This window comes from Malaclemys terrapin, chromosome 1, assembly GCF_027887155.1.
Source record: "Malaclemys terrapin pileata isolate rMalTer1 chromosome 1, rMalTer1.hap1, whole genome shotgun sequence".
Lineage (NCBI taxonomy): Eukaryota > Metazoa > Chordata > Testudines > Emydidae > Malaclemys > Malaclemys terrapin.
The window spans coordinates 302,010,915-302,023,265 of record NC_071505.1 but is presented as its reverse complement, the minus strand read 5'-3'; the positions used below and the strand labels follow the sequence as shown (position 1 = coordinate 302,023,265).

The following is a 12,351-nucleotide window of genomic DNA, read 5'->3' as shown; positions in this document are numbered from 1 at the left end:
GAAGCTGGGGCATAGTCCCTAGGAGTGGGGAGGGCTTCCCCAAGTGGGGGGGAAGAACTATGCTAACTTATCTAACTATAACAGTAAACACATACCAAACACAGTAAAACAGCTATCTACAACTACGTACAAGAAAAAAAACCGATGGAAGATCACTCTCTTAATTAAGCTAAGAGCGTGAAGGAACAGGAGTTCTGACTCAGGCCATATGGCGGTAAGAGGGAACTGGACAGGTATCGACCCGCACAGCCTATTATACCCTCAGCTGAGAGCATGAGGGGATGCACGATGCACATGTGGGTCAGTGGACACTGCTACTAAAACCTTCCGGCTCTAGAGCCTGGCATACGTGCGCACCCACGTTTGGAATCCATATAGGGATCATCACTTGAAGTTTGTTCTATTTCCTCATATTAAAATTATAGCATCTAGCCACTGAACAGCTTAAGGGGCCTCAGAGGAGACTGAGTCCAGCTAATTCACAGGACGCAACTAGTTGGTGTTTTTCCCCCCCTTTTGTTTTGCAACTTTATCAATCTGAAATGAAAGGATGGATGAAAGTCCCTCCAAGCCCACTCAAAACAGCTTAACATAGTCAGGAGTCACTGCCTTGAAAAATCAAAAAGAACAGTCTTGTTCTATGTGCTTGAATGGGGCACCGCATAAGCCACAGATGATGCTCCTAGGCTGCAAAACAAGAAGTCATATGTGCAAAAGCAGTAATCACATGAACAAATTAGGGGTTCAAGTGCGCACACAAAACCCTTATGAAGATCTGCATACCAATTTTACTTGCTTTATCCATAGTCATATACATCAATTAGTGCATGGAACTGGCAGTTAAAAGCAGGACCATAATCTTTTTGCATTTGAAAATATAACACATACTTAATGTTGGGGAAAAGAGCTACTCATTCACAGTGACAACACTTTCCGCGCAATGATTAACTAATTTAAATATCCCAGTGTCTAAATTACGTCCAAGAGGTTACGATACAAAAAAGAATAAAACACTGTTACAGTTAAAAAATTCATGAAAAAAATAAAAGCAAATACATTCTGCCCGCATTTTGGCATTAACTGATCACTGTTGCAATATCTGTAGGGTCTTCATTATAGTGGCTGATCTTATGCTAAGGACACCTTCACATTTGTTTCCTTTTATTTAGGGCTGGTTGAAATTTTTGCACTAATTTTTTTCCAGCTGAAAAAATGCAGTTTCATCAAAATTGAAAGGTTTGGTGAAAATAGTTTGATTTCAATGACGTTTTTGATCTTTTGACCAAAAGAATTGACAACATTTTCATTAAAAAAAAAAATCAAAATTATCTGTGAAAATTTTCCAAAAATAATTTCATTCAAAATATGTCATGGAAATAAAATTGATTTTTTGACCAGCTCTACTTTATTGATTAATGTTTTAGTCAGACTATTTAAAATGCTAAGTAATCATTTTCTGTGACTAGACAGAGTTAACCTTTTGTCCACAGAAACATTCATAGGAAGTGTCAGTTATGTAAATATGCATGTAAATAGTGTGAGTGAAGGTGTAGGCCAGGGTCAGCAACCTCTGGCACGCGACTTGCCAGGGTAAGTACCCTGGCGGGCCAGGCCAGTTTGTTTACCTGCTGCGTTGACAGGTTCGGCCGATCGCGGCTCCCACTGGCCGCGGTTCACCGCTCCAGGCCAATGGGGGCGGCGGGAAGTGGTGCGGGCGAGGGATGTGCTGGCTGCGGCTTCCTGCCACCCCAGCAGCGAACTGCGGCCAGTGGGAGCCGCGATTGGCTGAACCTGCCGACGCGACAGGTAAACAAACCGGCCCGGCCCACCAGGGTACTTACCCTGGCGAGCCGCGTGCCAGAGGTTGCTGACACCTGGTGTAGGCTGTTTAGTGTCCATGTGGCTCTCTTGACTCTCTGATGTCCTTCCTCCTGTTTATAAAATATTTAATTATCAACTCAGGGAGCAGAACCAGTGCCTTATAACTTATTGACCACACCTACACTGCACAGATAGCTAAGGAGGTTGTGGAATCCCCATAATTGGAGGTGATTCATTACAAATTAAACAAACACCTATCAGGGATGGTCTAGGTATTTTTGGTCCTGCCTCAGCACAGAGGGATGGATTATATGATCTCTTGAGGTCCCTTCTAACCTCATATTTCTATGAAAGGGTATTAGATAAAAAGGTGAAGTGCATTACAGAAATAATTATGACACATACAATACTGAGAGATAGAATACCGAATAGTCAAAGGCACAGTCAAAGCAAATGGCTTGCAAATATAGTGTAGGGTTATGAAATATATATGATTGCATAAAGTGATCAAACATTCAAATAATGAACATATTTATAAAATAATCAAAATGCTAGTGGATAATTCCTGAAGAGGAAAAAAAATCATTGTTGATATAATATTGAATAATATTCTATTAAATAAAGCCTTTTATATAGCTAACAGTCTGTTCCTAACATTTTAACTTAGGTTATGTTTCTTTTGAGCATATTCTCTTTTAAACAATTAACTGCAATCCAAGATATTTTTCAATACCACAAGGACAAGAGCAAGTCAATAATGAGCTGTAGTACTCATCATATACTGCCACAAAACTGTTGGAGTGGGACAGTCTTGCATCATGTAGGAAAGTGTACTGAGGACAGCTAACATTTTCTTAAAATAAAAGTTCCCTTTATACAGTAAAAGTCTAGCTCATCATGCCCTAGTTTGTTTCTGCCTCATATACAGAATCTCTCTCAAGCCTGGTAGTTGACAACATATTAAAACATGTCTCTGTTGAAAGTACAGTTATATCTCTGAGTCTCGAGAACCCATGGTAATTTTCCCATTGCCAAAGTGTCAGTTTCTGATGGGGGCAGAGTGAGTCAGCCACCCTGCTCCTGCATCCAGCCAAAAAGCTGCTCAACACGTCAGCCTGTGTTCTATAAATCAGAGCAGATGGTGATTATGATTGATTTTTTCCCTTTCGGTCTTTCACAGGCAGGACATAATCAAGGTTACAGGAACTTACCAGGTATAAACGCGATGCTGCTAACCTTAATTTTTTTTTTCCTTTGTGAAATAATCAGATTTTCCTGTCACATTTCCTTCTTGCAAGAGGATGTAATAAAGCTGCTGGCACAAAGAACTTAGGCTAAAGACTAACATTGGCCAGCAAGTCAAGGTGAAATAGGTTTCAAAGAGGCCAGTCTTATTTCTTCCCTAGAAGAATGTCATTTTCATCACAGTTTCCATGAACATTAATACCTGTTCTTGTCAAGTGATCTGAACTTGTTTTTGCATCCAGCCTTTCTATATTTGTTGAACTCTGCTTGGCAGCAGATATTAATTTGGCCTGTTTTGCGGTAGCCTCTTTATAGGAGGTGTCTCAATAGGAGATGACCAAGACTTTCACACTTGTACTGTGTGGTGCTTATAAAACTTTGAAGCACTGAACCAACGTTAGCAACAGATGAAAATTATACATATCATTACATCACCAACCACACAGCTTTTTACTGAAGTTTTACATTACTAAGAAAGAAGACCTGGCATTGGGAGTTTGTACAAACTCAGGTAGACTCTAGATCTGGCGCCATAGGCTCTCTGTCAACATGAAGTGGTATTATAACAAGCTGTCCTCTTGCCAATACTCTATTTTTTTTATTTATATTATTGTTTAAGAACCCTGTGTTCATCAGGCAATTTTCATCAGCAAACCTGGTAATTTTGGGCTCGAAAGAAGAGTTCCTAAAACAGTGAACTATTCATGTTCCTACCACAAAGATGACTACGGCTATATTCTAAGGTATCAGCAGGAGCGGCGCCAGGGTTTTTGGCACCTAGGCGGGGGTCCTTCCGCGCTCCCAGTCGTCGTCAATTCTGCGGGGGTGGGGGGGGGGGCCTTCCGCGCTCCCGGTCTTCGGGGCACTTCAGCGGCGAGTCCCGGAGCGAGTGAAGGACCTGCCGCAGAATTGCCGCCGAAGACCCGGAGCGCGGAAGAACCCCCCGCCGCCGAATTGCCGCTGAGGGTGGCAAAATGCCGCTCCCCCTCCCCCCCCCAATCCTGGTGCCCTAGGCAACCGCTTAGGTCGCCTAAATGGAAGCGCCGGCCCTGGGTATCAGACACTTGGAATTGGAAAGGCTAATGAGGGTTGGAGAACTGAGGAAGTTTCTTATTTGCTTGATAATCTGACTGAAGTTGAGTCTACTTCATTGATAGTCCCTTTTTATTTTGATCATTTGCCACACAAAAAGAGTCCTGAACTAGGAGATTTTAGTGCATATATTCTATGTTAATGTTTTGCAGTCACAAGATGACACCCTGTGTGTACAGGTCCTTGGGAAAGCCAAGACAATGCACAAAAGTTATTTGACCTTTTTGCCAGTTGTTATATAATCCTATTGCCAGCAACCAACCAACTTCAGAAACAAGGTCAATACAGCTCCTTGACTGAAGTACCTGGGCCTCCCACATAGCAGCTTCTACAGCTTTCATATGAGATTAAAACAAGTAAGGGAAACATTGAGCTAAGGATGGGCATTTTTCCTGATAAAATAGGAATAAAAGTAAGTAGAACATTAATGTTCAAAAAAGTTTTGCCTATTAATTTCCCACCCTCCACTTTTAGTTCCTCTTCACTTCCTTTTTTCAGGCCAAATTAACACAAGTGTAGTTCTTATGATCTGGCTTTAATCAGGAAGTACCAGAGATGTAGTGAAAAAACCTATTGGAATGATATTTCCAGTAGCATTCCAGGGAAGCAGAGGAAGACCTGCCAATTCTCACCCATTTGGAGTGAAACTCAATCACTGCTCAAAGAACAGGAGTACTTGTAAAAAGAACAGGAGTACTTGTGGCACCTTAGAGACTATCAAATTTATTAGAGCATAAGCTTTCGTGGACTACAGCCCACTTCTTCGGATGCATATAGAGTGAAACATATATTGAGGAGATATATATACACACATACAGAGAGCATGAACAGGTGGGATAGCTGGGAGTGCTGGTAGCGTAGGGTCTGAGGAGAGAGTCCACATAACCAGACAAGCCTGATGTTAGGGTGCCAATGTCTGAGATGATGGGGCATCCAGGATTTCCAGGTTTATGGATCTTGGGTAGCAAATAGAATACCCCTGGTCGGGGTTCTAGGCATGTGTCTGTACAGATTTGTTCCTGTGCTTTGTCAGGAAGTTTTTTTAGCAGATGGTGTAGTTTCTTTAGGTAATCCTCAGCGGGATCAGAGGATAATGGCCTGTAGAATGTGGTGTTAGAGAGCTGTCTAGCAGCCTCTTGGTCATATTCCAATTTATTCTTAAAACTATAATACCCACCTGCTGAAGTGAAAAAACAGATTGACAGAGCCAGACGAGTACCTAGAAGTCACCTCCTACAAGACAGGCCCAACAAAGAAAATAACAGAACACCACTAGCTGTCACCTTCAGCCCCCAACTAAAACCTCTCCAGCGCATCATCAGAGATCTACAACCTATCCTGAAAGATGATCCTTTACTCTCACAGATCTTGGGAGACAGACCTGTCCTCGCTTACAGACAACCCCCCAACCTAAAGCAAATACTCACCAGCAACCACACATCACTGAACAAAAACACTGACCCAGGAACCTATCCTTGTAACAAAGCCCGATGCCAACTCTGTCCATATATCTATTCAAGTGACACCATCATAGGACCTAATCACATCAGCCATACCATCAGGGGCTCGTTCACCTGCACATCTACCAATGTGATATATGCCATCATGTGCCAGCAATGCCCCTCTGCCATGTACATTGGCCAAACCGGACAGTCTCTCCGCAAAAGAATTAATGGACACAAATCTGACATCAGGAATCATAATACTCAAAAACCAGTGGGAGAACACTTTAACCTGTCTGGTCATTCTATTCTATGCGGGTGGCTATCTTACAACAGAAAAACTTCAAAAACAGATTCCAACGAGAGACTGCTGAGCTGGAATTGATATGCAAACTAGATACAATTAACTCAGGATTGAATAAGGACTGGGAATGGCTGAGCCATTACAAACATTGAATCCATCTCCCCTTGTAAGTATTCTCACACTTCTTATCAAACTGTCTGTACTGGGCTATCTTGATTATCACTTCAAAAGTTTTTTTCTCTTACTTAATTGGCCTCTCGGAGTTGGTAAGACAACTCCCACCTGTTCATGCTCTCTGTATGTGTGTATATATATCTCTTCAATATATGTTTCACTCTATATGCATCTGAAGAAGTGGGCTGTAGTCCACGAAAGCTTATGCTCTAATAAATTTGTTAGTCTCTAAGGTGCCACAGATACAGACTAACACGGCTGCTACTCTGAAATCAATCATTGCTAACAATCTTAACGCAACTCAGATTTTTGATAAATAATTTTTGCACTGTTTCAAAACAAACTTTTTGGAAAGCTCATTTATTTAATTTGTAACAGCTTGAGAGCCCTAGGGAGATTAATGTCTGGGAAATGTGGGTGGGTGTGTCAGACATCAACTGTAGGCTACTTGGGCAAATTCAGCATAGTAAAAACCTAAGAAAAAATGCTGAACTAATTAAGTGGCTGCAAAACTTCACACCCTGCAATGAAACAGAAATGTATTTTGGGGTCAGATTTTATTATGTTTACTAATTCCTAACATAAAAACTGTGACTGTTCATTGAAGCTCTCTATATTGGAGAATCAAACACAGTGCCCCACTCTGGTAAACTCCCACAAGCAGGTGACGATTTACAGCTCATTTTTATTTTGTCCCTAGACAATAAAGGTTTAAGTGTAAATGTTCCAAAAACACACACTACATCCTTGCAGACAGGATGCTATGTAAGGCAAATTGAACTAGAGAGAGTCAGGCCAAGGTGACACTTTGATAGGAGACCTCCAGAAAATATCTACATGAAGGAGTTTGGGCATGTAGCTGCCACTTTTCCCTCCAAGTCAGATCTGTACAAAGACCACAGCGTGGTGCTAAGAGACACTATGCAGCTGCAGATAAGACAAAATGGAGGTCCTGGTCATTAAAGATCACTTGAATCTCTTCACATGAGTAAGCAGTGCTAACGTTGCCCGTCCTGGCTACATTCCAGCTTGGGCATCTGTATTGCTGCCTACTAAATTTCCCTTGCATCTTCAACTCCTGTCCTAAATTTGTCTGTTGTTGTTCAACAGTTACCATACTGCACCTCAGAGGAGGCTACAGTATATGTCCATGTGGGACAGACTAACTCTTGTGTAAAATGTTCACATTAACTCTATAATGAAAGGTTCTATACAGATGTAAGGCGTGTGTATGCGAGTGCACACATGCACTTCAGAATGTTACTTTCCTTGCTTACCAGTATGTATTAACTATTTTTTCACTCACATCTCCCAGCTTATAATACAGGTACTGATAAAGGACTTTTCCCCACCCTCCAAAAGCTCATAAGTCTGGATCCAGATAAGCCCAAAAAAACCCCTCCAAACCTTCCAATTCAATAGGTCCGACAAATACAATTGCATTTTCTATTATATGTTGAATATAAAGATCAGAAAGTAGTGATCTTTAAACGTATCTAAAATGACTATCTGTGCATTTCTCCTTATTCTAAGCAAAGGACTGTCCTGTAAGACTCAGACATTATGTTATAAATTATTTAAAGGGGGAAAAAGGTGCTGAAGATAGGTATATCTCCATATGTCATATCTCCTAGAACTGGAAGGGACCCCGGAAGGTCATCAAGTCCAGCCCCCTGCCTTCACTAGCAGGACCAAGTACTGATTTTGCCCCAGATCCCTAAGTGGCCCCCTCAAGGACTGAACTCAGAACCCTAGGTTTAACAGGCCAATGCTCAAACCACTGAGCTATCCCTCTCCCCAAGATACATTCATCCAGCTGCTGAGGAAAAAATCTGGACAAGGAGAGGGAAAAACAAGCCCTTTAGTTGGTGCCTGATCTACATCACAAATGAATGAGATAATTTGCAGCCCTTTTTTTTTTTTTTGGTATTCCTTATGCACAAGACAACTTGCGGTTTGTTGGCTGCCACTCATGGTCCAGCACTTAGAAACATCCTTTAATATAGGGTAGGCAAGTTCAGACCAGAAACATGTTTTCCTCTAAGGTCTATTTGCTCTAGTGAAGTTACGCAATCAGACTCCGAGAGGCTTTACATAGAACACAGATTTCATTTAGTTTTCTATGGGGAGTTTGTCTTAATTTATCATTATTAACTGGCTTCCATATACATCTTTTTTTCATGCTACTGCTGGGGTGTTACCAAAATCCAGATTCCAAAGATTTAGATGGGAGGGGTTGGGAGGAAAGCACTTACTGGGATTGGGAGGAAGAGAGACCATTTTAAGCAATTGTGTGATGTCAAACTAGAATAAGTGTACATGGGAGATAAGCCAAGAAGGACCGGTAGAAGATCTATGACCATTCAAATTTGATTTAAAATAAAGACCATATAAACTAGGAGTTTAGCCATTCACACAACCCCCGTTTCCTATAAAAATTACTATGAACTTGATTTTATATAGGAATTTGTTGTGAGTTAGCTGATAATAGGCCCTTATTAATCTCATCATAAACTTTCAGTTATTTTTGTTTTCTGTATTAGAAATCAAAATTAAAGAACAGACATCCTGATTTTGTATCTAAAACTAGTATTATAGTCTGATCTGCCCCCATTTTGGCCTTATTTTACAGGCTAAATAAGATCTGGAAAGCTGCCCCATACTTTAATAGTGTGTCTTTTTTTAAAATGTGCTATTTTCTTACCACTTTCATCTAGCAAGAAATCATCCTGGTAACGGAACTTTTCTGGTCCACATGCAATAAAAATGTCATCATCACCAAAGAAATCCTGAAGGCACATCACCTGCAAAGGAAAAGGAAAGGAATACATTCAACATGGGATCTTTCATAATAATAATTATAACAATAAATTCCTCCAAGTCTACAGCGGCATGAACACTCTTCAAGTCTAATGAAATCAACAGAGATTCTTCTTCAGAGAAATTTCAAAGCAGTGCTTTGACCATCTGTTATGAGTAAGAAACATTTTTATGGACACTTCTGGAAGAGAGATCTAAAGAAGATAGAATGATGTAAATGTCACATTTACTAAAAGATGTATCACTATGGTATGAGGTTAGAGCCTTCTGTTTACATATGAGGTTGCATTCAGTAGCTACCGGATAATTAATTTACTTTTACAGTTCACATTTATATTCTTTGACAGCAGGTATATCAGCTAACAGTTCTGCAGGCAAAATTTGCTGTGGCTATTTCAACAAAAGCTGTGTGACAATGAAGATATGCCTGGTCAGTTTCTCCAGGCGAACTGAAAAGGGGGAAAACCCCATTTTAAGCAGTTACATATTCTCTGCCACTATCCCCTTCACCTCCTCCAAACAGCAACCCATAGAAATGTGAACCACCTTCTAGCAGGCATACCTCTGAGCAATCAAGTCAGTACCAGCCAGGAATTTGACTTCGTGTTGTGCAAAAGATTAAAAAAAAAGGCAAGCTGATATAGAAAGTCAAAATTGGGGTTGGGTAGATTAGTGTTCATAGCTGAGATCTCCTTACCCAAGCCATATTTCATTATATTCACTCTTAACTTCGTTTTAAATAAAAGGTTTAATTTTTCCATTCTCTACAATTATTTCACTAACCTTCCAGCAAAAGATTGGCAATGTTCCCAAGTTCTGTCTTTTGGCCTTTTTGATCCTGTTTTGATAACTTCTAAAAACAAATTAGAACTCTAACTACCTTTTAAAAAACAAAGGGCACAGTGTGAATTATATAGATTAGCTTAGAGAAGAGCTTTTAAAGTTATATTATTTGTAATATCCTTTTAGGAACTTCAGCATCATTACCCCCTGGTGATTTTATTCTTTTTGATGTGGTAAACAATGATATTCTTTCTGGCTGCCCCACATCTGGCAAAGAATGTGGGACCACATTTTTTTAAATTTTTCTTTATACAATACCTTACAACTAAATATTTTTGTACCGACATCTGGACAGAAGACTTCTATGAAAAGTGTTCATTCATCCAGTCAGCTGCACTGCCAGCAGAGGGAGCAGACTCACTTTTTATGAGTTCCACAATAATATGGGAGAGCAGGTGAATTCAGAATGACAAGATTGGAAGAGGACCAATGGTGGAAATAGGAGCTGTAATGGTTATCAAGAGAGGAGAGCTGCCCCACTGAACCACATCATCTTGCCATGCAAAGCAGGAAACCCCTGTCTTCAGTGTCTACTGCATTAAAAGATCCCTACATGACCAAATTAACCTCTGAGGGTGGGAAGGTTTCTGAAGGGACTGTTGTTCTTGTTTTTAGCAGATTGCAAAAGAACATTAATGACTGGAAAGCCAATGGTTATACATCTGTCATGCAGAACCATGATATCATACCCCATGGGGAAAGTTCAAAAGGCTTGGGGATTTTGGAAAGGTAACAGTCTATATACATGGAGAATCTTAAAAACAGATGGATAGCTATACACCTTTTGACCATGCTTGCAAAGCCAGATTTGTGACATAGAATGCTTCAGGCTAGATCAGAAGCAGACAAAAAAGGGGTGATTGAGATGCAGTAGTTTGTATCTCTCCACTGACTTGCCACTTAAGCAGAGTAGACAGTTCACATTTTTTGTCCTTATCTTCAAGTTCTTACAACTGCATTTCTATCTAAGGGTACATCTACACTACAGGGGGGAGTCGATTTAAGATACGCAAATTCAGCTATGTGAATAGCGTAGCTGAATTCGACGTATCGCAGCCGACTTACCCCGCTGTGAGGACAGCGGCAAAATCGACTTCTGCGGCTTTCTGTCGGCGGCGCTTACTCCCACCTCCGCTGGTGGAGTAAGAGCGCCGATTCGGGGATCGATTGTCGCGTCCCAATGGGACGCGATAAATCGATCCCCGAGAGGTCGCTTTCTACCCGCCGATTCAGGCGGGTAGTGTAGACCTAGCCTAAGTTTTCATACCACACCCATCACCTTGGCATTGGAGCACTAGCCTACATGTACAATCTAACCTCTTATTGTGTTCCCCCCTCAATGTATACTCCACCAATGATGCAAGCCTCAAATACCCCTTTTGTCATTTCTTCCTACTTCCCAACTCTATGCTTTTCTTCACACTGCCCCCATTCATGGCACACCCTTCCTAAAAAAATCTGCAAAACCTCAACCCTCTCTTCAGTCAAGTTCCATTTAAAGCACTCATCTTTGCCGCAATATTCACAAACGTACTGAGTTTTAGAACTTCATTTAAGAAGTGTCAGTAGTCTATTCCCACCTTGTTTCCTGAGTGTGTGTCTTCTAAGTTTTAAGTTTTTTTGGCAGACTTTACTTGTGTGTTTTGTACAGCCCTAAGCACAGTTGCAGACTTTAGCAAATAAGTAATAGTAATCAGAAACCTGTTCACTTGGAGTTTGTCTATACACAAAGTTGCACTGCTTTTACTGCAGGTATGATTTAAAATCACATTTAGTTAATGCATAAAGCTAAATGGAACTTCTAAAAAACAATTTAAATCGATTTTAAACCATGTTTAACTGATGTCTATTAGGAGCCAAATTAAGCTAAAAATAAAATAAGCCACTCAGCTTAAGTAATGCCTTGGCTAAGCTTCATAGGCCAAGATCCAGCCCAAGCTACAGCTTTCAAGTGCTGTCTATATACAGTTGTTTTTAGAGCACTAGCATGAGCTTCCCTAACCCAAGACCATTCACCTGAAATGGAAGGCTTGCTCCAAAATTCTGTAGACAAACCCTAAGAAGTCTGGTGACATTCACTTAGCTGAATGATTGCCAGTACCATGTAATGCATTAGGATGGTAAAATTGTAACTGTTTCCATTGTCTGCTCTTGAATAATCCTAACACATTCAGAGATAGAAAAGACCTCTTATGTCTTCTTGTTCATCCCCCCAGCCAGTGCAAGATTGCTCCCTAAAGTATATTTTTCAGTAGTTTAGTTATAAATGAGTCAACAGATAGGACTTCCCTTGAGAGACTATGCCAGAGAAAGATAAACAAAGTGATCAGCTGTTACACATCCAGAGTGGTTTCTTGGCTTTGTTTGAATCAGAGTAATCAGTCTGCACCTGGCTCCTTTTACAGGTCATTACTGTGAAAGGAGGTGCCCAGCCATACTGACAATGCTTCCAAAAAGTGTTATGTCAAACACTAAAATGCAAATTTTAAAGCAGTCTCTGCCTGCTATCTTCAAAGTGGACCACGGGAGAATACAGAAAGGCAGCTCCTCTTTAAAGAAAGAGAATCAATCAGACTTCAACTGAAATTCACAGAGCAGTGTGTTTGAATA

At 40.7% G+C, this 12,351-nt stretch overlaps 1 protein-coding gene across 4 annotated transcripts in view; it reads right to left on the bottom strand.

Annotated features, from left to right (window-relative positions):
* DCLK1 (doublecortin like kinase 1) overlaps positions 1-12,351 on the bottom strand; it is a 385,805-nt gene that overhangs the window by 164,012 nt on the left and 209,442 nt on the right. For all 4 annotated transcript variants that reach the window (XM_054015297.1, XM_054015299.1, XM_054015298.1 and 1 more), the window contains exon 4: positions 8,783-8,882. In XM_054015297.1, coding sequence (XP_053871272.1) covers positions 8,783-8,882 — 100 coding nt within the window. The remainder of the gene's footprint in view (positions 1-8,782; positions 8,883-12,351) is intronic.